This window comes from Peromyscus californicus, unplaced genomic scaffold (genome assembly GCF_007827085.1).
Source record: "Peromyscus californicus insignis strain IS unplaced genomic scaffold, ASM782708v3 Scaffold_17__1_contigs__length_78620276, whole genome shotgun sequence".
Classification (NCBI taxonomy): Eukaryota; Metazoa; Chordata; class Mammalia; order Rodentia; family Cricetidae; genus Peromyscus; species Peromyscus californicus.
The window spans coordinates 22,718,636-22,739,506 of record NW_026294469.1 but is presented as its reverse complement, the minus strand read 5'-3'; the positions used below and the strand labels follow the sequence as shown (position 1 = coordinate 22,739,506).

Sequence of the window (20,871 nt, the reverse complement as noted above, 5' to 3'; positions counted from 1 at the left end):
CAAACATGTCATTATAAATATTTTATAAGTTGAGCTGCCTGCTTAGGCCACTTGAGACTGACTAGTTAAGGCTACAGCAAGGAACGCTTTATCACAAATGTGGGTTTATAACGTGACTCTGATAGGAAGTGAAGATATTAATGGCCAAGCAAAGGAAGACGAAGGTAATGTGTGGACACAGCCTCTGCAGGACTTGAATCATTCACAGAGCCTGGCAGCAAGCGCTGCTCATAGGAGTCTATCAATAATTATTTGCAGTATCAAGACTAATCATCAAATGAATGGATGTCAGAAAAATTTCAGGCTGAGGCCATCTGGACAATCCCTTGGCAGATGGCCCTTATTACCAGGAGCAAATGCATGAACATGAATCCCATCCCAGCCACCTTAGCCCCAGCCCTAGAGGGAGAGCTTACCAGTGTTCCCTATAAGCAGGGCTTATATGTGGCTCAAAGCCACATAGTTTCAGATGTGACTATAATACCGTAAATCTTCTTTGAAACTTATTTTAAACAATATCAAAGTGATTCAAATTGAGAAAAACAGAATACTTGCTTCATAAAGTGACACACATTCCATTATACAAGTTAGCTGCCATCTTTCTAAAAACAGCACTGAAATTGAACATGCCTGGGCAGTCAAGTGTTTACATCTCTACACAAAATATACTAGTGACTTTGATTTTCAAAAGTAATGAAAGTATTCAATCATTGTGAGGGCTGCAGACCTAAAAAGAAAAAAAACCAGATCATTTTTTTTCCTTTTTTATCTCTATACTGAAGCACATTCATTTTCATGTTCGGTAAATTAATTGGAATGTGGTTAGGATACTATCAGAATCTTAGGGTCATTTTTGAAGGTCCAAGCCATATGGCCTGTCTACATGAGACAATTCCATGGCACTCCATTGCTGGCTAGGCTAGATGGCTCAGAGCTAAAACAAAATGTCTCCCAGCACCTTCATGGCAACCTTGGCCCAGAGGCTACCCTGGGACCACACTTCCTACAGGATGAGGAGAGCTGGGGAAAAGAGCACAGGGCAGCTTTCCCAGGCTCCTTGCTACAATATCCTCTGCCTCAACAGCCTTCTTCCTTAAATACCATGCCTTTTCCTCCCCCTCCTGCTGTGCGGTCCATCCTGGCCTCTTCTCCCTAGCTGATCTATTTTTCCTTCGTCTCATATATATTTTTTTCTAACTGTAGGATAAGGACATATGGGTACTAAATATTTCTCTCTGACGATCTGGTTTAATGCACGCGGGTGCATTTGCTTCTCTCAGAATAATTGCCACAAATTGAATTGAGCACATCTCCATCCAGGCACTTAGCAGAGACACTGCAGCTGAAGAGCTCAAATCTGATCATGTCCCGAGGCCTCAGACTTCCTGGCACACAGATTAGCAGCTCTGCTGCCCTGTGTACCAATCACAGCTCTTTCTCAAATGGCAGGGCTATCCGGTAGCCGTAGGTCCTTGTGAAAAAGACACTGGACTGATGAAAATGTGTAGCAAAGCCTGAATGTCAGAAGATAAAAGCCCCAACATAACATGAGTTTTAGGAATCAAATCTCAGTGGATAACCGTGCAGCACTGTGCTGTTACACACACAATTCTATTAAAGTGAATACTTCTGTGTCCCAGTATAAACATATTTTTCCTTCATAAGCTTCATTTACTGCTTTTGCACCTTTTTTTACTGATGGCATCTTCATTTACATGCTTTCTTCAAGAACCAGAGGTTGTTAAACTCGTATATTAAAAGCACTTGCAAAGATACCAACAGTACCTGCTATGTGGGAGCACTAGGGAGGAGGGCAGGTTGTGGGTCGATGTGGGTCCTGGCTGGGGAGTTGCAGTACAGGACAAAGAGGAGGGGAAATCAAATTGCAGGCCTGGGGATGGGCCCAAGGGATTTCTAGTTCAATTCTTTCATGCTAGAGATGAAAAGCCTGACCCAGTGACTTCATATAAATTGCTGGAGAGTATATTGTTTACTCAACCATTCACTTGACAAATATCTCACCACTGCTTGCTTTCTGCCTTGCTCATCATTTGAAATGGAGACTAAGAAACAAATCACCACCCCATCCCCTCCATGCGCTGTGCTTTGGGGCTTTGGGGTATCGCTCTGCCCAGGAAGGCCCTTGCCTTCATCTTCTACCTGCTACTTTCTAGTTCCACATATGAGGTCTATTTCTCTTCTAATATTTTTACACGGTGGTTGTCTTTATCAGGGTCGCTATAATTTTGTTTGGAAGCTGATGATAGTATTAAAACTATCAGAATCCAAGTCAAGTTTTCCTTCCTTTTTTTCTAGACTTTGGGTCCCTCGAGCATGGAGGCAATGTGTGATGGTTAACATTGGGGAAAGGAAGTCGGTAATGAAGTGGGCACGGTGGGGAGATGCAGGGTTCTAAGTGGCCATGTTTAACATGTTTGAAAATCGGTACACTTGCACTAAAAAATGTTGAGTAGCTTTTGGGCTTCCCTAGTTAAATTCATGCCTCAGAACAAAGAAGGGGATGGGTTAATGCGGGGTGTTCCTTTGCTACGGAAAAGGAAATGTTAAGGTGGCAGAGGACAGCAGCAGTGAGAAGACGGGCAAGGGGGATGTGTTGAGAACTGCTAGGAGAAAGCAGGTGCAGGGAAGGAGGAGAAATCGATGCGGACTAACTTAGCGGGGAGCCAGTTCACAACGGCTGGGGGCTACGGGAGACAAGACCTAGAACTGAGGGGAGAGTGTTGAGCTCCTCTCGGCACGCGGTGCACTAGTAAAGGCCCAGCCTACCATTCATTGGTTTTTCATCTCCACTGATAACCTCGTCATCAGTGTGGCTTAGGTCACAGGAGTGTGCTGAACTCACCTAAAGGGAATAGAAGATGTTTAAGGGAAAGGTGGAACTTGAGAGATGGAGAAAGGAAAAAAGACTCTGGGAAGAGATCAAGGAGACACAACCAAAGAGGAGGATAAGAGCCCATAGAAACAGATGACGTCAAGATGTTTCTGCACTAAAGGAAAGAATGCCATGGGCCCAAATCTCAAAATAAGGAAATTCAGCCTCAGCGGGCCCTCAGTTCTCCGTAGACACTTCGGTTCTGGCCCTTGTCTAGTCCCTTTTGTATGTCACCATTTCTCTCTTCAAGGGCTCGTCTCCATTCTCATCAAAGCTGTTAGGAGAGAAAGACCGCATCTCTAACAACACCGGGGAAAGAATCTGTCAAGTCGGAACTACTTAGGATCCAATCTGCTCCCTTCCCCAGGCCCAGCAAGGCACTGCACTGCTCTGTGTCAGGAAACGTCTGGCCCTCTTGGAAATCTCACACAATGGAAATTCTACACTGTGAAGTCTTCTATGCTTGCTTTCTTCAGTTGGCAGAGGTCCATCTGTGTTTTAGAGAGTTTCTCACGACTGGCTAATATCTGGTTGTGCACTTTGCTCTCATTCAGTCAACAGCTGATGGCATCTGTACTACTTCTCCTCCTGTAATATGCCACACTTTCTATGCAGGCATCCACCAGGACTGCAGTATTGCCCCCAAGGAAGAACAAAGGAAAACCTCCTAAACTTGCTGAAAATAACCATGCTATTTTTCTGTGCTGTGAGAACAAAATCCACTTTTCTCCACCCCAGGAGGCTCAGATTGCTTACCAGCATCCAAGAAAGAACAAGCTAATTTATAGGTAAGGTATAATTGTATCTGTCAGATTAGGAATTCCTTCAACTTTATGCTTTCCAAAGGTGTCTAATCTTGGGCTATAGATTTTCTGCATCCTTCACCATTCTTTCTGCTTCTGAGGAAAAGAGGCCTTTCTCACCCTAAACAACTCTCTTAGAATCCCCAGGTCACCCCCAGGGCTTTCTCTGGAATGTTGGTCCAAACACAAGCCTTTCTCCCAAGGATCTCATCTGCTTCATGTAGGCTCCTTTCCATCAGAAAATTAATATGCTACCAGGGCTTCATCTAAAATAATAAACAAGTCTCTGTTTATCCCCTGTACCTTTCAACCATCTCACCTCCATTCTTTCCTTTACCTCCAAGTTCCTACAGAAAGCACACTATATATTTGCTCTGAATCAGAACACACATTTGCTCCACGTATAGCCACAAAACCACATAATGATACATATTTGAAATATCTATATCTAAAACAAGTATATGCATATTAATTCTCAGATTAACCTAATATTCTAGTAGGCCATTGTGATGCTTAGTAATAATTGTCACCTTGATAGAATCTAGAAACCCTGGGAGACAGACCTCTAGGCATGTTTGTGTGGGCTTACCTTGACTGCATTCACTGAAATGGGAAGATGCATCCTCTGCTGATGGCTGCTGTGGATATTGCTCTGTGTAAATAAAATGCTGATTGGCCAGTAGCCAGGCAGGAAGTATAGGTGGGATAAGCAGAGAAGAGAATTCTGGGAACAGGAAGGCTGAGTCTCAGAGACGCTGCCAGCCACCGCCATGACAAGCGAGATGTAAGGTACCGGTAAGCCACAAGCCACCTGGCAACTTATAGACTAATAGAAATGGATTAATTTAAGATATAAGAACTAGATAACAAGAAGCCTGCTGCGGCCATACAGTTTGTAATCAATATAAGTTTCTGTGTGTTTACTTGTTGGGTCTAAGCGGCTGTGGGACTGGCAATTGAGAGATTTGTCCTGACCATGGGCCAGACAAGACCAAGAAAACTCTAGCTACAGATGGCATCATCCATGGCTGAGATCCTGGAACGTGTAAATGGAGAGAATCACGCAGCAGCATTCACTCATTACTCTTCGCCTCTTGACTGCAGACACGGTGTGACCCAAAGAGCCACTTCAGGCTCTTGCTGCCTTGACTGTCCTGCCCTGACGTACTCTACCCTTGAACCGGGAAGCAGAATAAGCTCCTTCCTCCCTTAAGCTGATTTTGTACTTTATCACAGCAACAGAAAGAGAGATGGAGACAGAAATAATGTTATACAGCTAGTCTGAGGTTTTGTTTTGGAATACGACTACTGACAGTAGCTTACATAGAAGGAGCATGATATGATAGAACAGACATGCTAGAATAATCACATGCTTTGGGAAACGGCAGGCCTGAGTCAATCTTCTCTGTGACAGATCTCTGAGGTAGGTGATTTGATGGAAGTTAATGGGCTTCTCTAATCTCCAGTTATTTGGTCTGTAAAATGTATCTAAGAAGACCTGCTTTGTGTACCTGTTGCTTTGAGGAGGTCTGGAAAATGTATCTAAGAAGACCTACTTTGTGTATGTTGTTTTGAGGAGCAAATGACCCATTCTGGTGAAATGCTTTGCAGGCTGCCTTGCAGGTGGCCAGGCTCCAGTGAGTACAGGACATGGTTCTCACAGTGACTAATTATCCTTTATGGACAATCAGATATAGTAGAACTTCACTTTGGAGGATTAAATTCATGATGAACTTTAGCACAATTTTCATAGTGCTGACTTTTCTGAATAGGGTTAATCCCATTATCAACCACGACACTACTGTGATGAAACAGGATAAGAAGTAGCCGTTATTCTGGATCTTTTAGGGCAGTTTCCTAAAAATTCAGTTAGTCTCAACTGTATCGGTTAAAAGTCTTGAAATGTTAAAGTAGACAGATATACTAGTCATTAGGCAATTGATAGCAATTCACAGACTAAGTGCATGAAATATAATCACCCTTTTCCCTGTTTATAGGCACTTTATGACTTACTAAAAGAACATTTTAAGTTATAGAATGTGCAGAAAAATAAATTTAGAGTCAGAGACATAAAATTCAAGCATGAGTTTCCAAAACACTAATATTTTCTTTAGCTCATGTCCCTGGAAAAAGAAAAGGTCCCACAAAGCCTGAATAATGAATGGGCTAAATACAGCTTTATACAAGACCAGCCCATATGACTTGAATTTTCCACAAGAAAAATTAACTGTAGTTCATTCTCTTGGCAATAATGTGAGACTGAATTTCTTCAGAAAGACTGTGGAATACCGCACAGAAACAGGGCCCTGGGAAAGACAGTGTGGCTGCTGAATTCAAGACCATTTATCTTAGTAATTCTGGAGAGATGGCTCAGCCATTAAAGGTTAGGTTCACAACCAAAAATATCTTTACTAATTCGACATCTCCATATCCACACAGCAAAGGAACTCCTTTTCACTCTGTTTTCCCCTGAAAGTTGACTTTTTATAAGAGGAAAATAGACTAGTGTTGGTAAAAGAATTTTTAAACCACATCAGAATGTCTGTGTTCAGCATTGGTGGTTGGGCAGGCTACTGGCAAGAAAATGAAAACACACTAAATAAAATAACCTTACCTAAATACCGCTGGCTGGAGAGGACACAGACCCAAAAGGAAAATCTTCTACTGCAATTTTCCTAAACCAAGATACTTTCTGGCTGTACTCTAAACACTGATCCTTGTACCTACGGATAAGTAGAGCTCTTAGCCCTCATCAAAGAGGCTTCTTTTTGGAGCAGATGGAGACGATTACAGAGATCCACAGCTAGTCAAAATGGAGAGAATGAGTGACCCCAACAGACATATGTACAGAAGAGGGGTGACAGGATTGAAGGAACCAGAGGAACAAGCTGCTTGCTCTCAGACAGTGACGTCTAGACATCACAGGAGGCTGCAACTATGGAGTGTTAAGAATATGATTGCCAAAAAGAAGACCTACATAATGACAAGACCAGTTGACATGTCAATATGGCTGGGAGAAATCTCACAAGATCTCACTCTAGATGAAGAAGACTGAAAGATGAAGAATCCATTTTCTCCAGAGATGAGTTCTCTAATAGGTTATCCAATCTCAAATGGTCAGCCTTTAAACATGTCTACATAGCAAAAGAACTTTGCCGTGTGTGAGCCAATAATGTGAGCAAAGTACACATGGGAACACTTAATAAACTCAGGAGAGAGAGAGAGAGAGATTAATATTAAAGAAGGTGTCAAATTTGAGAGGGAGTCAGTGAGGCAGGGACATCGGGAGTTAGAGCAGAAAGAAAGAGGGGTGGAAATGACGTAAACAGAGAGTACTTAGGTATAAAATGCTAAAAAAAAAAATTATTAAAAGCATTTAAAATTCTGTTTCAAGACACCAGAGGGCAACATGGAAGTAAAGACTTCATTCAAAAGCCAAGGTCGAAGAAGGAAGCAGTGCCAGCAGTCCAGCCTGCCCTCAGAGGCCCTGCGCTTCCTCTGGAGGCATTTCCTGGTATTGAAACAGCAGACAGGCTGAGAACCAGCACAGAGCTGAGGGACAGAAGTCAGCATGTGAGGGGTGTCGAGGAAGAGAGGTCCTGCTAAGACCACCTGGCTGAAAGTCGAGACCTTTAAAGAAGGTAGAGACCCGCGTGGTCCTGCCTCAACTGAATGTACTAGGCTTAGCTGTCCCCCAACCGGAGAACTTACCTTTTTGGAGGAGGGGTGAGGGATGGGTCTGGGAGGGCAGGCTGGGGGGGCAGTGGGAGGAGGGATAAGAGGGGGATCTGTGGTTGGTATGTAAAAATGAATGAAAAAATATTTTTTTTAAAAAAAACCCTATAGATCTCTCTGGTATAAAACAGAAGGGCCTTTGGGAGGCTACCATTGCATAAGTTCAGTTGCCTGTTCAGTGTTCATATTAAACTGTTCTGTTTTTACATTAAAACTAAAGGAAACCTGCTCTCTTGGAAGAGGCAGCATTCAAAGCTTTGTGTTTTAAAAATCTCTATAGGCTGGGTGGTGGTGGAGCACGCCTTTAATCCCAGCACTCGGGAGGCAGAGGCAGGCGGATCTCTGTGAGTTCGAGGCCAGCCTGGTCTACAGAGCGAGATCCAGGAAAGGCGCAAAGCTACACAGAGAAACCCTGTCTCGGAAATAAATAAATAAATAAATAAATAAATAAATAAATAAAAATCTCTATATATAGTGTTTGGCATTGGTGAATAAAACTTCATAGAAGGTAAGCTAGGACAAAGGGATTCACAGGGACTTCAGTCATTGGAGTTTTAAGACAACATTGGGGGGAAATGTCTAAGTTTGATTAGAAGCCCAAGGATTCTGCTGGGTTGGCTGTGAGGTAAAATAAAATCATTTCCTGAGAAAGAGAAACGGAAAGCTTACCTGAAAGTGCTAGAGCTTGCTCTGTTAGGAAGACAGATGTTAAAGTTTTAAGAGTTGAGATAAGATGGAGAAGAACTGAACTCTGAGAGCTTTCTTTTTCACATTATGTCAGAATTATGTGGATTTTTTATATAAAATGTATATATGCAGGTATATATGACTTTTCTAAGACAGAAAAATATTGATTTTATTTCAAAATCCTGCATCATTTATCTTTTTTTTATTTAAATTCAATATGAAATGCAGATCCCACCTGGATTTGACTGTTCAATTTTCCATAAGCATCACAGAACAGATCTTTTACTCACAAAACACAACCACCTTGACTCTAATGGACTAATTATCACCCAATCAATGGCTCTGACTTCATTCATTAGCTACTATTAGAGCCACCACTAGACCAGGAATAAATTCCCATCATTGCAATTCAATCAATTAGAACTTGACCTAAGTGCACAAAAACAATATTAGGATTTTCTTAACTCTCAAGAAAAAAAGCCAATAGATTGGCTAATAATGCAAAATTTATTTCAACTTGATAAAATGTAAGAATATCTGTGAGTTAAAGAGCATAATGGAGAATCCTAGTTATGTCAGCCATACCAACAAATGTGAACACTATTCAAGGTAAAATCTATGTTATAAAGTCATTGAGAGCTTGCACGGTGGCGAGTCAGTCTTCTATGAAACAGGAATACTTCATCTACAAATGAAATTTATCAACTGCATTTTCATTCTTATTTTTTTTTTCCTGGAGCTGAATTAAATTTCGTCCCAAATTGTCTCACAGAAGCTTTGTGCAAAGGGAAGAAGAGACTCTTGATCACATTAACTCAAATGAAGAGAGGTGGTAGGTAAACCAAAGAACTACTGCTAAGAGGTACTTCCAGAGGTGGTAGGTAAACCGAAAGAACTATTGGTAAGAGGTAGTTCCAGAGGTGGTAGGTAAACCGAAAGAACTATTGGTAAGAGGTAGCTTCCATGTGGGATTCTTATCTGCAACTATTTATAATGAAAGAACATGAGATTTCTATCTAATAGACCATAATTAGCAGAGAAATATGCAAGATCTCCTTAGAGAGCTCTCATGGCTCCAGAGCCAGTAGGATCTTACTATAAATCTATTACTGTACCTAGACAAAGACCGTATCACAAAAATATTCAGTTAAAGTGGTGTTATTAAAGGGACCATTATAAATAAACGCTGGTGAACCCCAGAGAAATCTTGTCTGGGCACATGGGAACAAGATGAGTTTAGAATAAGCTACATCCTTGTAGTGGAATTGGTGTAACCTAAGATTTCTTAGCAACACAGAACAGCTTCAAATTTGTTCCAAAGCTCAGGGAGGTTAAGTACATCAGTCTAGATTAGCTTACTTTGAGTGGCAGAGTCAGGATTCACAACTGTGAGACTGTCAACAAACTGCCACCAGAAGATTACTCATACATGTGCACATTCTTATTATTAAAATGATCAAAAAGTCACGGTTTTAAAGTCTGCTTACTGGTCTTGGTTTATCTGGACTGTTACAGAGTGATCAATCGTAAGCCTTATAATGCCATAGACATTTATTTTTCATGGTTCTAGAGGTTGGGACATGACCAGAACACCAGCAGATTGTTTCTGAGGGTGGCATTATTCTATAAACATAGCCCTTTCACTGACTCCTTTGCCTGGAGGAAGGAGTGAGCACTCACTTTGGGCTTCCTTCATAAGGCCACTGATTCCACCCATAGAGGCTCCCTTAGAACCCATCTCTTCACAGAGGCGCTTCCTCTGGACCACTATCTTGTGAGTTATGGTTTCAATATATGAATTAGAGAGCAACACAAACATTTAAGACCATTGTAGGAGTCAGGAATTAGTGTTCCTCTTTCAACAGTCAAAGCCAACCCCCTTTGGATACCTTTCTTCTCAGAGTCCACTCATTGTTATAGTTGCTCATTCATTCAGCAAAGACTTATAGCATTTTTGACAGGATCCAGGCACTCAGTCCTCTGGCTTTCCCTTACCAGTTATCTCTACAACATTCTTTTACCCAGACCCTTAGATCAGCTACTTGCCATTTTTATTATATACCTACTTCATATTTCTATCTTCACTTGTCATTCTTTGTTGAGTGCCCTGATGAACACAGCAGAGGACCCCCCAGAGCCCACCCATAACTCTCCTGAGTAGGCAGGGACAAGGGACGACTATGGAAGCCAAGGGCTGGTTTGACCCATAACTGCTCTTCCAGGTTTGGGGGCATCCTCTCCTCTCCCATTTTCAAACATTTTCTTTGAGTGACGAGCCATGAGCAAACCCCTCACCTTGGCAACCAGGGGCCAAAGCATACTATGCTTTACTCTGCAACAGGGACCTTTTTACTGCAGAGAGTACGTGAAAGATGATCATTTGAAGAATACTGACTTTCATGAGTTTGTGAATCAGAAGAGAGAACACCATTTTAAGTATTTTCTCATAAAAATAACCTCATACATATTACTATTTAGCTAAAATATAAATGTGATTTTTGAAAATTCTACTTTTTTGAACATAAATGTTTGGGAAGGTAAATAGATATCACAGTGCTTTTCTTTTTAATTACTTATTTGTATGTCTTACCAAATACTATCTACCTCTCTCTCTTCAACGCTCTTTGCAAGATTAATTTTAAGAAAATATATCAATTCACATAATCCTTTTATTATGAACATTTTGGGAGATTTTCCTTTCTAATATTTTTTGGTGACACAGAGCAAACATTTCTGTTGTTTTACCCTCTAGGCCCAACTCACCTGTCAAATAGTTCTCCTCCTGTGACGAGCTCAAGGACCAGACTGATTTCCATGGGGGTTTCAAATATTTCCTTAAGTTTTATCTGAGGGAAGATGCACATTAAGAATGAACATCAACAACTGCTCTTCCCCATCTTCCTTGAAGATGTCTAAAACTATGGACAAAGCAATGGCTTGCAATACCAGTGTGCTGGCTCAGGTCAGTGAAAGCCCCCCATTCTAGCATTAGATAAACACTGATTAGGCCCCTCTCCTTCTCAGTTGCTGGCTTTGTCAGATACCTTGATTTATTTTTCAAAAGTCCCATTAAGTTTTGACATTTTTTTTTTCATTTTGAAATAACTCCTTTAAAAACACTTCTAAAATTTACTCCAATGTTGCAATGCATTTTTTTTCTAGAATCAAAAACAAGGCTTAACTTTACAAAACTGTTTGAAAGCATCATGGATGCTAGATATAAGCAATGCTTTCTCTTGGAAACAACAGATTTGGACTTAGCGTATAAGGCAGGACAGGCTGGGTAAGGTCTGTGTGTAAAAGCGCTCTTCAGCAGTTAGAGCCACTTGTCTGTGATGGGTCCTTGGAAAGAGTGATGGTAGAGATTTGATTGGTGACAGCAGGGTTTCATTGCATTCAGATAATCCAACCAAATGTGGGCATTTCTCCAGACATCAGGAAATCTGGAAGCCAGCACTGATCTGCATGTGATGAATGCTGCATACTGACTTCCTTAGAAAGAAGAGGCATGGATAACATGGAAGTGATGATTGACTATGGCACACCTGAAAACTGCCCACTCAAAGCATCCCCATGCTTCACTGCATACTGAACTCTGGTGTCTGGTCCAACACTGTGGATGACAGTGGCCTAAGCCACTTGGGACAACCCTGTTCTCTGAAATGCGAGTCATTATTTAGTTGGGGAGCATCTGTAGTTTGCTCTGAGCAGCAACGTTACAGAGCACTCTGCTACAGTAGCTTCTGAGAACCTTTTCTTTTCTGACTCTCTGCTGACGAGGCCCTTCCAATTTCTCCCTTCAATATCAACCTGTGCGTTTATAAAAACAAGGAGCTGTCATTATGGGGCCATGAAGACAAAGTACAGGGTGAGAGGTCAACACACCAAGGAATGGAAAATGGCAGACGCAGGGATGTGTGAAGCCTGGGTCCTGGGTCACCACCTACAGTCCACCTTCTTGTTCATTTTAAGAAAAGTATTGGATGCACCTTTAACTCCTGTATCAAGTTGTATACACTTTGCTTTTAGCAGGTCATCACCCCAGGCACAACTTTACTCTAATACAAATAGGTTAAAATAAAATAGGTAGATGGCTTAATTTGTAAAATCAAGTTGCTGCTGCAAAAATGATTTTGTTCTTTTTCACTTCATTGATTCCAAAAAGCTTTTCACTAGGCCTTTTTCTCAGAGGCGTCATCTGGACACAGACTACTGCAGAGTGTCTGGAAACTGTTTAGTCTCCCCATTCATGTACATCATTATTTGCATCTTTGAATTATTTCCGAAGCAGATACTCTCTCAAAGGCTGAAATGACTTTGGAAAGCAATGCCTTTTTTTCCACAGGCCTTATCTGCAATGGCATATTAAAGAGATAGGCAAACAAAAGAGGAAGAAAGCCAGTGTTTTATTAGAGCAAAATAAGGTTCTCCATTTTTTCTCCTTTTATGCATGAAAAGAGGCATCGTATGTATTATTATTAGTCTATCTATTCTGAAACTGATTGCATGTGGTGAGGTAAGGCTTGAGCTGGGCCATACCGTCTGACAGCGAGGAAGACCCCTCCTCCCCATCAACACAGACAGTGGAGGATGATGATCCCATTCTACAGCTTTAGAAATGACTTGAAATAGTAAGCTAAAAGCCACTTACGATGTTCGGGTGTGAGAGGCGCAGAAGGACTCCTATCTCAGTTCTTACAATCTTTTTGTCCACCTAGAAGGTAAAAAAAAAAAAGAGTCATAAACAGAAAAGGACTCCAACGTAGAAAAATTTTGACTGTGCCAGAGATGAGACACATCATTAGCCAACTGGGTAAATAAAATGACTGGAAAGGTGTGCTGTTTCTGCCTCTGTCTGTCTCTTCTTTCAGTGTGTGTCTCTGTCTCTGTCTCTGTCTGTCTGTCTCTCTCTCCCTCTTTACATACACACACACACACACACACACACACACACACACACACACACACGTCTCATTATGCAGCTCAGGGTGGTCTGGAACTCTTGATCCTTCATCCTCTCTGGTGCTGGGGTTAAAGGTGCATGCCATCATACCTGATGCTGGGCTCTTTTCTGATCTTCTTCCCTTCCTTTTCAGCTGGATGCCCTACCTCTCTGAGGCTTCAGAGACAAAGATGAGATCCAGTAACTAATGGAGCACACAATCTACAATTGTTTTGCATGTTATCTGCCCCTTTTCCTGTCAAAAATCATCATAACCACCATTAACAGTAACACAAGTTAATCTCAACCTGTCCCTACACTTTTTCCTTTCACTTACAGAAGTCTCACCCAACCTCATAGAACTGTCAATCACTTCAGTGACCTTCTTCACATAGAGATGTCCCATAATTCAGCCTAGCCCACACGTACTATCTTGTGGAGGGGCGAAGGAATCAAGGGTTTCTGCCAGAACCACGTCATCCACAATGTCCTCTCCAGAAATTGTGCTCAAATAACCAAGAGAATTCCCTTTATATTTGAAATTATGAGAGCAAAAAAGAACAGACTCCACAGCCACCATGTCCAATTGTTATACTGTATATCACCATAGGGAAAAAATAACTGAGATATGAGAAGAACTGCCGATATCACCTAGTTCCTGTATTGTTACGTATGGATTCATTTAGTCTTTGAGCCTTATAATCACATGAGATACTCAATTTTCTTTCGTCTTGTAATCCAGTGTTAGTTTCTACTGGTGGTGATTAAGAGACCCTAATACAGCGATTCTCAATCTATGGATTGTGACCCTCTTGGGGGTCACATTGCAGATATCCTGTATATCAGATATTATATTAATTCATAACCATAGCAAAATTACAATTATGAAGTAGCAAAGAAAATAACTATTTGGTTGTGGGTAACCACAACATGAGGAGCTTTATTAAAGGGTCACAGCATTAGGAAGGTTAAGAACCACTGTACAGGTTCATCACATGACATTTTGAGGACAATGTCCATTGAATTTCTCATCTGCAAAATAAGAGATGCTCCCCATCTGAATGCTCAGGATTAGACAACAAATGACAGTTTGGACTCTCTAAAAATCATATGTAAACAGAAAAATTTAAGTGCAGTCTATGGTGCACATTTATAACCCAGCCCTAGGGAGGCAGAGACAAATGGATCTTTGGGGCTCTAGGCCAGTTAGCTGAGTCTCCTTGGTAGTTCAGGCCAGTCAAAGACTCTTTAAAAAAAAAAAGTGGGTGACAGCAGAGGCAGGACACCTTAAATTGTCCTCTTGCCTCTACACAGTCATACACACATGTGTATCCCACCCCCATATCAACATCATTGTACCATTGATCTTGTGCCCATGCTACCATTTCTGTCATTTGAGATGTCTCAAGATCCAGGAGGGTACACATTTTTACATGTGAGTGTGAAGAGATCTATGCTCCATTCAGAGTCAAACCATGAGCAAATCCAAGAAACTGTTTTCAAAAGAATAGCCTCTACACTCCAAGTCATTATTCAGAGCAGTAAAGGGTGGGTTTGAGGAGAAATCCAATTCCATGTCAGTGTGGTTAACACATCATGACTCAAAACAAAGAACAATGTTTATTTGATAAATTTTTTCCTCAATAAAAATATTAACCAACCATGATGAATTCTTTGAAAACAAAGAATATTCAGAGGACTCTTACAAAATTTATACACTATTTTCCTCGGTTGCAACATATAATATGCATATAATATATCATATTTATTTATAGTTTTTCCTGGCAAAAATAATTTGTCAAACTCTATAGTTCTTTGATTAAAGAGATCAGTCACTATGTATAAACACCTTCAATTTTTATGATGAAGAAACATGTTTATAAAGAAATTTTAAAGGACTCTTCCATATCTAGAGATCACCATGCCAAGTGAAATAAGCCAACTTCACAAGAAAAAACATTGTGTTTTCTCTCAGCTACAGGATACACATACACACACACACACACACACACACACACACACACACACACACACGGGGGGGGGGGAGCACGCTCAAATGGCATGAAAGAAGAAGGGGGTCTATATTTGAGACAAAGAAAGAGACCGAGGTAGTGGGAGGGAGCAAAAAAGGACAAGAACTTAAGCAAAACTTGATGATACACATAACGAAACCCACTATTTTCACACCAATAAAAAATGTAAAAATAGAGTTGGGGATTTAGCCCAGTGGTTGAGTGCTAGCCTAGCAAGTGCAAGGCCCTGGGTTCGGTCCTCAGCTCTGAAAAAAAAAAAGTAAAAATATTCAAATTAAATGGAGAGAAACTCAAAGCGATTCCATTAAAATCAGGAACAAGGCAAGGCTATCCGCTCTCTCCATATTTATTCATTCAATATAATACTTGAAGTTCTAGCCAGAGCAATAAGACAACATAAGGAGATCAAGGGGATACAAATTGGAAAGGAAGAAGTCAAGCTTTCGCTATTTGCAGATGACATGTAGTACACATGAGTGACCCCAAAAATTCAACCAAGGAACTCATACAGCTTATAAACACCTTCAGCAATGTAGCAGGATACAAAATTAACTCAAAAAAATCAGTAGCCCTCCTGTATACAATTGACAAACAGGCTGAGAAGGAAATCAGAGATATATCACCCTTTACAATAGCTACAAATGATATAAAATACCTTGGGGTAACTCTAACTAAGCAAGTGAAGGACCTATATGACAAGAACTTTAAGTCCCTGAAAAAAGAAATTGTAGAAGATGTCAGAAAATGGAAAGATCTCCCATGCTCATGGATAGGCAGGATTAACATAGTAAAAATGGCAATCTTACCAAAAGCAATCTACAGATTCAATGCAATCCCCATCAAAATACCAACACAATTCTTTATAGGCCTGGAAAGAACAATACTCAACTTCATATGGAAAAACAAAAAACCCAGGATAGCCAAAAGAATCCTGTATAATAAAACAACCTCTGGAGGCATCATGATCCCTGACCTCAAGTTCTACTATAGAGCTACAGTAATAAAAACAGCTTGGTACTGGCATAAAAACTGACATGTGGACCAATGGAATCAAATTGAAGACCCTGATATTAATCTGCACACCTATGAACATATAATTTTTGACAAAGAAGCCAAAACTGTACAATGGAAAAACGAAAGCATCTTCAACAAATGGTGCTGGCATAACTGAATGTCAACATGTAGAAGGCTGCAAATAGATCCGTATCTGTCATCGTGCACAAAACTTAAGTCCAAATGGATCAAAGACCTCAACATAAATCCAGTTACTCTGAACCTGATAGAAGAGAAAGTAGGAAGTAGTCTTGAATGCATTGGCACAGGAGATCACTTCCTAAATATAACACCAGTAGCACAGACACTGAGAGAAACAATCCATCAATGGGACCTCTTGAAACTGAGAAGTTTTTGTAGAGCAAAGGACACAGTCAACAAGACAAAGCAACAGCCTACAGAATGGGAAAAGATCTTCACCAACCCCACATATGACAGAGGGCTGATATTCAGAATATATAAAGAACTCAAGAAATTAGACATCAAAATGCCCAACAGTCCAATTAAGAAATGGGTTATAGAGCTAAACAGAGAATTCTCAACAGAGGAAGCTCAAATGGCTGAAAGACATTTAAGGAATTGCTCAACATCCCTAATCATCAGGGAAATGCAAATCAAAACAACTCTGAGATACAATCTTACACCTGTCAGAATGGCTAAGATCAAGAACACTGAAGACAGCTTATGCTGGAGAGGATGTGGAGCAAGGGGAACTCTCCTACACTGTTGGTGGGAATGCAAACTTGTACAACCACTTTGGAAATCAATATGGCGATTTCTTAGAAAATTGGGGATCAATCTCCCCCAAGATCCAGCTATACCACTCTTGGGCATATTCCCAAGGAATGCTCAATCATACCACAAGGGCACATGCTCAGCTATGTTCACAGCATTATTTGTAATAGCCAGAACCTGGAAACAACCTAGATGCCCTTCAACTGAAGAATGGATAAATAAAATGTGGTACATATACACAATGGAGTACTATTCAGCAGAGAAAAACAATGACATCATGAGGTTTGCAGGCAATGGATGGAACTAGAAAAATATCATCCTGAGTGAGGTAACCCAGACTCAGAAAGACAAACATGGTATGTACTCACTCATAGGTGGATATTAGATGTAAAACAAAGGATGACTAGGCTGCTACTCACAGCTCTAGGGAGGCTACCTAGTAAAGAGGACCCTAAGAAAGACACAGGGATCGCCCAATGACAGAGAAATAGATGAGATCTACATGAGCAAACTGGACGTGAGGGGCAGGGGTAATGAAGGGCAAGGGTTGAGGGAAAGAGAGATTAGGGGAGCAGGAGATCCCAGCTGGATCAAGAACAGAGAGGGAGAACAAGGAAAAAGAGACCATGATAAACGAAGACCCCATGGGAATAGGAAGAAGCAAAGTGCTAGAGAGGTCCCCAGAAATCAACAAAGATACCTCCATAATAGACTACTGGCAATGGTTAAGAGAAAGCCCAAACTGACCTACTCTGGTGATCGGATGGCCAAACACCCTAACTGTCATGGTAGAACTCTCATCCAATGACTCATGGAAGCAGATGCAGAGATCCACGGCCAGGCCCCAGATGGAGCTCCAGGAGTCCAATTGGCAAGAAAGAGGAGGGATTGTATGAGCGAGAATTGTTGAGACCATGATTGGAAAAAGCACAGGGACAAATAGCCAAACTAGTGGAAATGCATGAACTGTGAACCAATGGCTGAGGAGGCCCCATGGAACTGGACCAGGCCCTCTGGATAAGTGAGACAGTTAATTAGCTTGAACTGTTTGGGAGGCCCCCAGGCAGTGGGACCAGGACCTGTCCTTAGTGCATGAGCTGGCTGTTTGGAACCTGGGGCCTAAGCAGGGACACTTTGCACAGCCTGGGTGAAGGGAGGAGGGGACTGGACCTGCCTCCACTGAATCTACCAGGCTGAGCTGAATCCCCAGGGGAGTCCTTGCCCTGAAGGAAATGGGAATGGGGGGTGGGTTGGGGGGAGGAGAGGGGGGAGCCGGGAGGAGGGAGGACAGGGGAATCTGTGGCTGATATGTAAAATTAAATTAAATTATAAAACTAAAAAAAAAGAAATAACAAAAAAATTCCCATCTCATTAAAAAATTCACCATCACATATAATAAAATACCAATAATTATATACTTAAAGCTTCATAGGCATGAAAATTGTGGTTATTTATAAAAATCAATTAGAACACTCAGAATGTTTTTACATATCCATGCCAAAGAAAATTAAGCTATTATCTAGTTATTTTTGTGTTTCTGTGATAAAGTACTCTGACTAAAAGCAACTTGGGGGAAAATGGCTTATTTAAGTTATACTTCCAAGTGACAATCCATCACTAAAGGAAGTCAGGGTAGGAACTAAAGCAAAAACAGAGGAAGAAACCATAGAGGAACATTGGTTCATTCATCGGCTCATGCTCAGTTAGCACACTTCTACAGCCCCAATTTACCTGTCTAGGGATGGTGCTGCCCACAGTGGACTGAGTCTTCCCACATCAGCCATCAGTGAAGACAATGTCTTAGAGACATGGCTACAGGCCAGTCTTATTGAGTCAGTTCTTCAGGTGGAGTTCCCTGATCTTTGGTGACTTGAATTTGTGTCAAGTTGACAACAAAAACTAACCAGAACAAACCATGAACATGATGAAACAAAAATGTATTCTACTTACATGGGATGGATGGCGGCTTGTAACTCAGAATACTTATTAATGTATGTGTGACTATCCCATACAAAATTGAAGTGTCAGTTATAAATTCTGTCTAGAGAGGGATAGGGAAGATATGATCTGTCTGTCTTCGTAACTGACAGCTAATACAAGCAATAACATGGGAGGACAGATTCATTTTGAGCGGAGAAAAATAAGCTGGCAGGAAAATAACTTAAGTGACTATGCATCACACGGATAGGCTCTAGGGCTTTCTCTGTGAAAGAATAAGAAGAGACACATTTTAATACATCCACCTAGCGTTCCGTGACTCAAAACATTTGGAAACTGCTTCAGCAGTCTCCCCCAGAGACTGAATGATAGCTGCCCAATTTAGACAGAGTACGTATTGAGCAAAACTCTTCCATGCGCAAGTAACCAACACCTAGCTCAAGCGTATCTGTGCTATAGTTGAAAATTTTGGCACGTGCGAAGTCAGAGATCTGTCTACAAGATAGACACATACAGAGGCTCAGACTCAAACATCTATATGCTAATCTCAATGAATTTTCTCAGTGTTTTGTTTTTCAGTGCATAAATCTATGTGTAAGGGACATGTGACTCTGACAGGACCAAGCATGGGTAAGGAGCCACCTCCTCTGATCAGCCTTGAGAGAACTGGAATGGCAGGTTAGGGCAGGACCTGAATCTCCTGAAAACTGGATGTGGTCAGACACTGAAGGCTCCATGGGTGATTGTTTTATTACTTGTTTCCTCTCTTATTTGCTTGCCTAAAATCCTGAGAAGTTACTTTATTTTTTCCCATGTCCCAGACTAATTAATAAACCACCAATTCTTATTAACTTACAATAATTCTTGCAATCAGTAGATTTAATACTCGAATTATGGCTGTTTGACGATAACATATAGACTCTACAAAGCAGTCACGTATAGGGCTTTTCCACAAAACTCTGGTGAAGCCATATTGAAAGTGGATGTGTGGCAATTGCTTCCCTGGTGAATTAGTCTGACAGGCTCGTGCGTACCCGGAACTCTGCTTTCTTTCTCTCCACCTACAGTATGCCATTTTGTCCAGTATTTTGACATTCCTAGTGGCACACGTGGAGGGGAAGACAGCAATGTAGGACAATGAGGACCAGCAATAAACATGACGGCAGGAGCTGATGTTTGTAAAAACCAGTCCCTAATATACTGTGTTGGGGTGGGGGGTGGGGCGAGGTGTTGGGGAAATCCACAGCTTATATTATATTCTCAAAACTTCCAAAATAGAAAAAAATATATAATCTATACAAAAAAGCTCTCCACATAACCAGAGAGTCAAGGGTCTCTAAGTTTCTATGTAATGGGTATCTATCCAGGTCTTATATGCTTGGCTCCATATTAAACAATGGAGAACCTACAAAAAGCAAGCAAAATACGTTCTTTTCAGAGGAAGCTTGTGATCTAATTTGGGGATAAGATTTATCTAGATAATGTCAAGAGAAGGTGATGAATGATGTGTTTTGTCTTAAAGTCTCCATCGGGGGCTGGAGAGATGGCTGGCTTTCTGTTAGGAGCCCTCGCAGAGAACCCAGCTTCAGTTCTCAGCACCCACATGGTGACTCACAACTGTCTGTAACTCCAGCAGCAGGGGATCTAATTCCACGTTGTGACACCATGGACTGTGAACATATATCTAAGTGCACATGCATACAGGTAGGCACTCATAAATACACATAAAAACAAATTAAAATCCAAACTTCCATTGTTCGGTGCAAGATAACTTTCTGGGTTGAAATACTGTTATTATTTAAATACTGAGCTTACTTTAAAAAGATTTTTTTTTACATTGTTTGACATTTAAAAAGCACCCCATTGTTAACAATAAATGAACGATTGATTAAGTGTATGTGGTACATGAAGATAGTGTGATAAGGGCTGCTGACGGCCAATAAGTAATGCCAATCAGTCTAGTCACCAGGATACAGACAAGAGACTCAAGGAGAGTGAAAGTTCTTTAATTTAGAGGAAAATTGTAAGTTTCATGGAAAATTTCCATTGTGC

The 20,871-nt window shown here is 41.0% G+C and overlaps 1 protein-coding gene across 2 annotated transcripts in view; it reads right to left on the bottom strand.

The window, feature by feature from the left end:
- Camk4 (calcium/calmodulin dependent protein kinase IV) overlaps positions 1 to 20,871 on the bottom strand; it is a 233,554-nt gene that overhangs the window by 75,975 nt on the left and 136,708 nt on the right. For both annotated transcript variants that reach the window (XM_052741806.1, XM_052741808.1), the window contains 2 exons: positions 12,770 to 12,832; positions 10,882 to 10,964 (listed from right to left, as the gene is read on the bottom strand). In XM_052741806.1, coding sequence (XP_052597766.1) covers positions 10,882 to 10,964; positions 12,770 to 12,832 — 146 coding nt within the window. The remainder of the gene's footprint in view (positions 1 to 10,881; positions 10,965 to 12,769; positions 12,833 to 20,871) is intronic.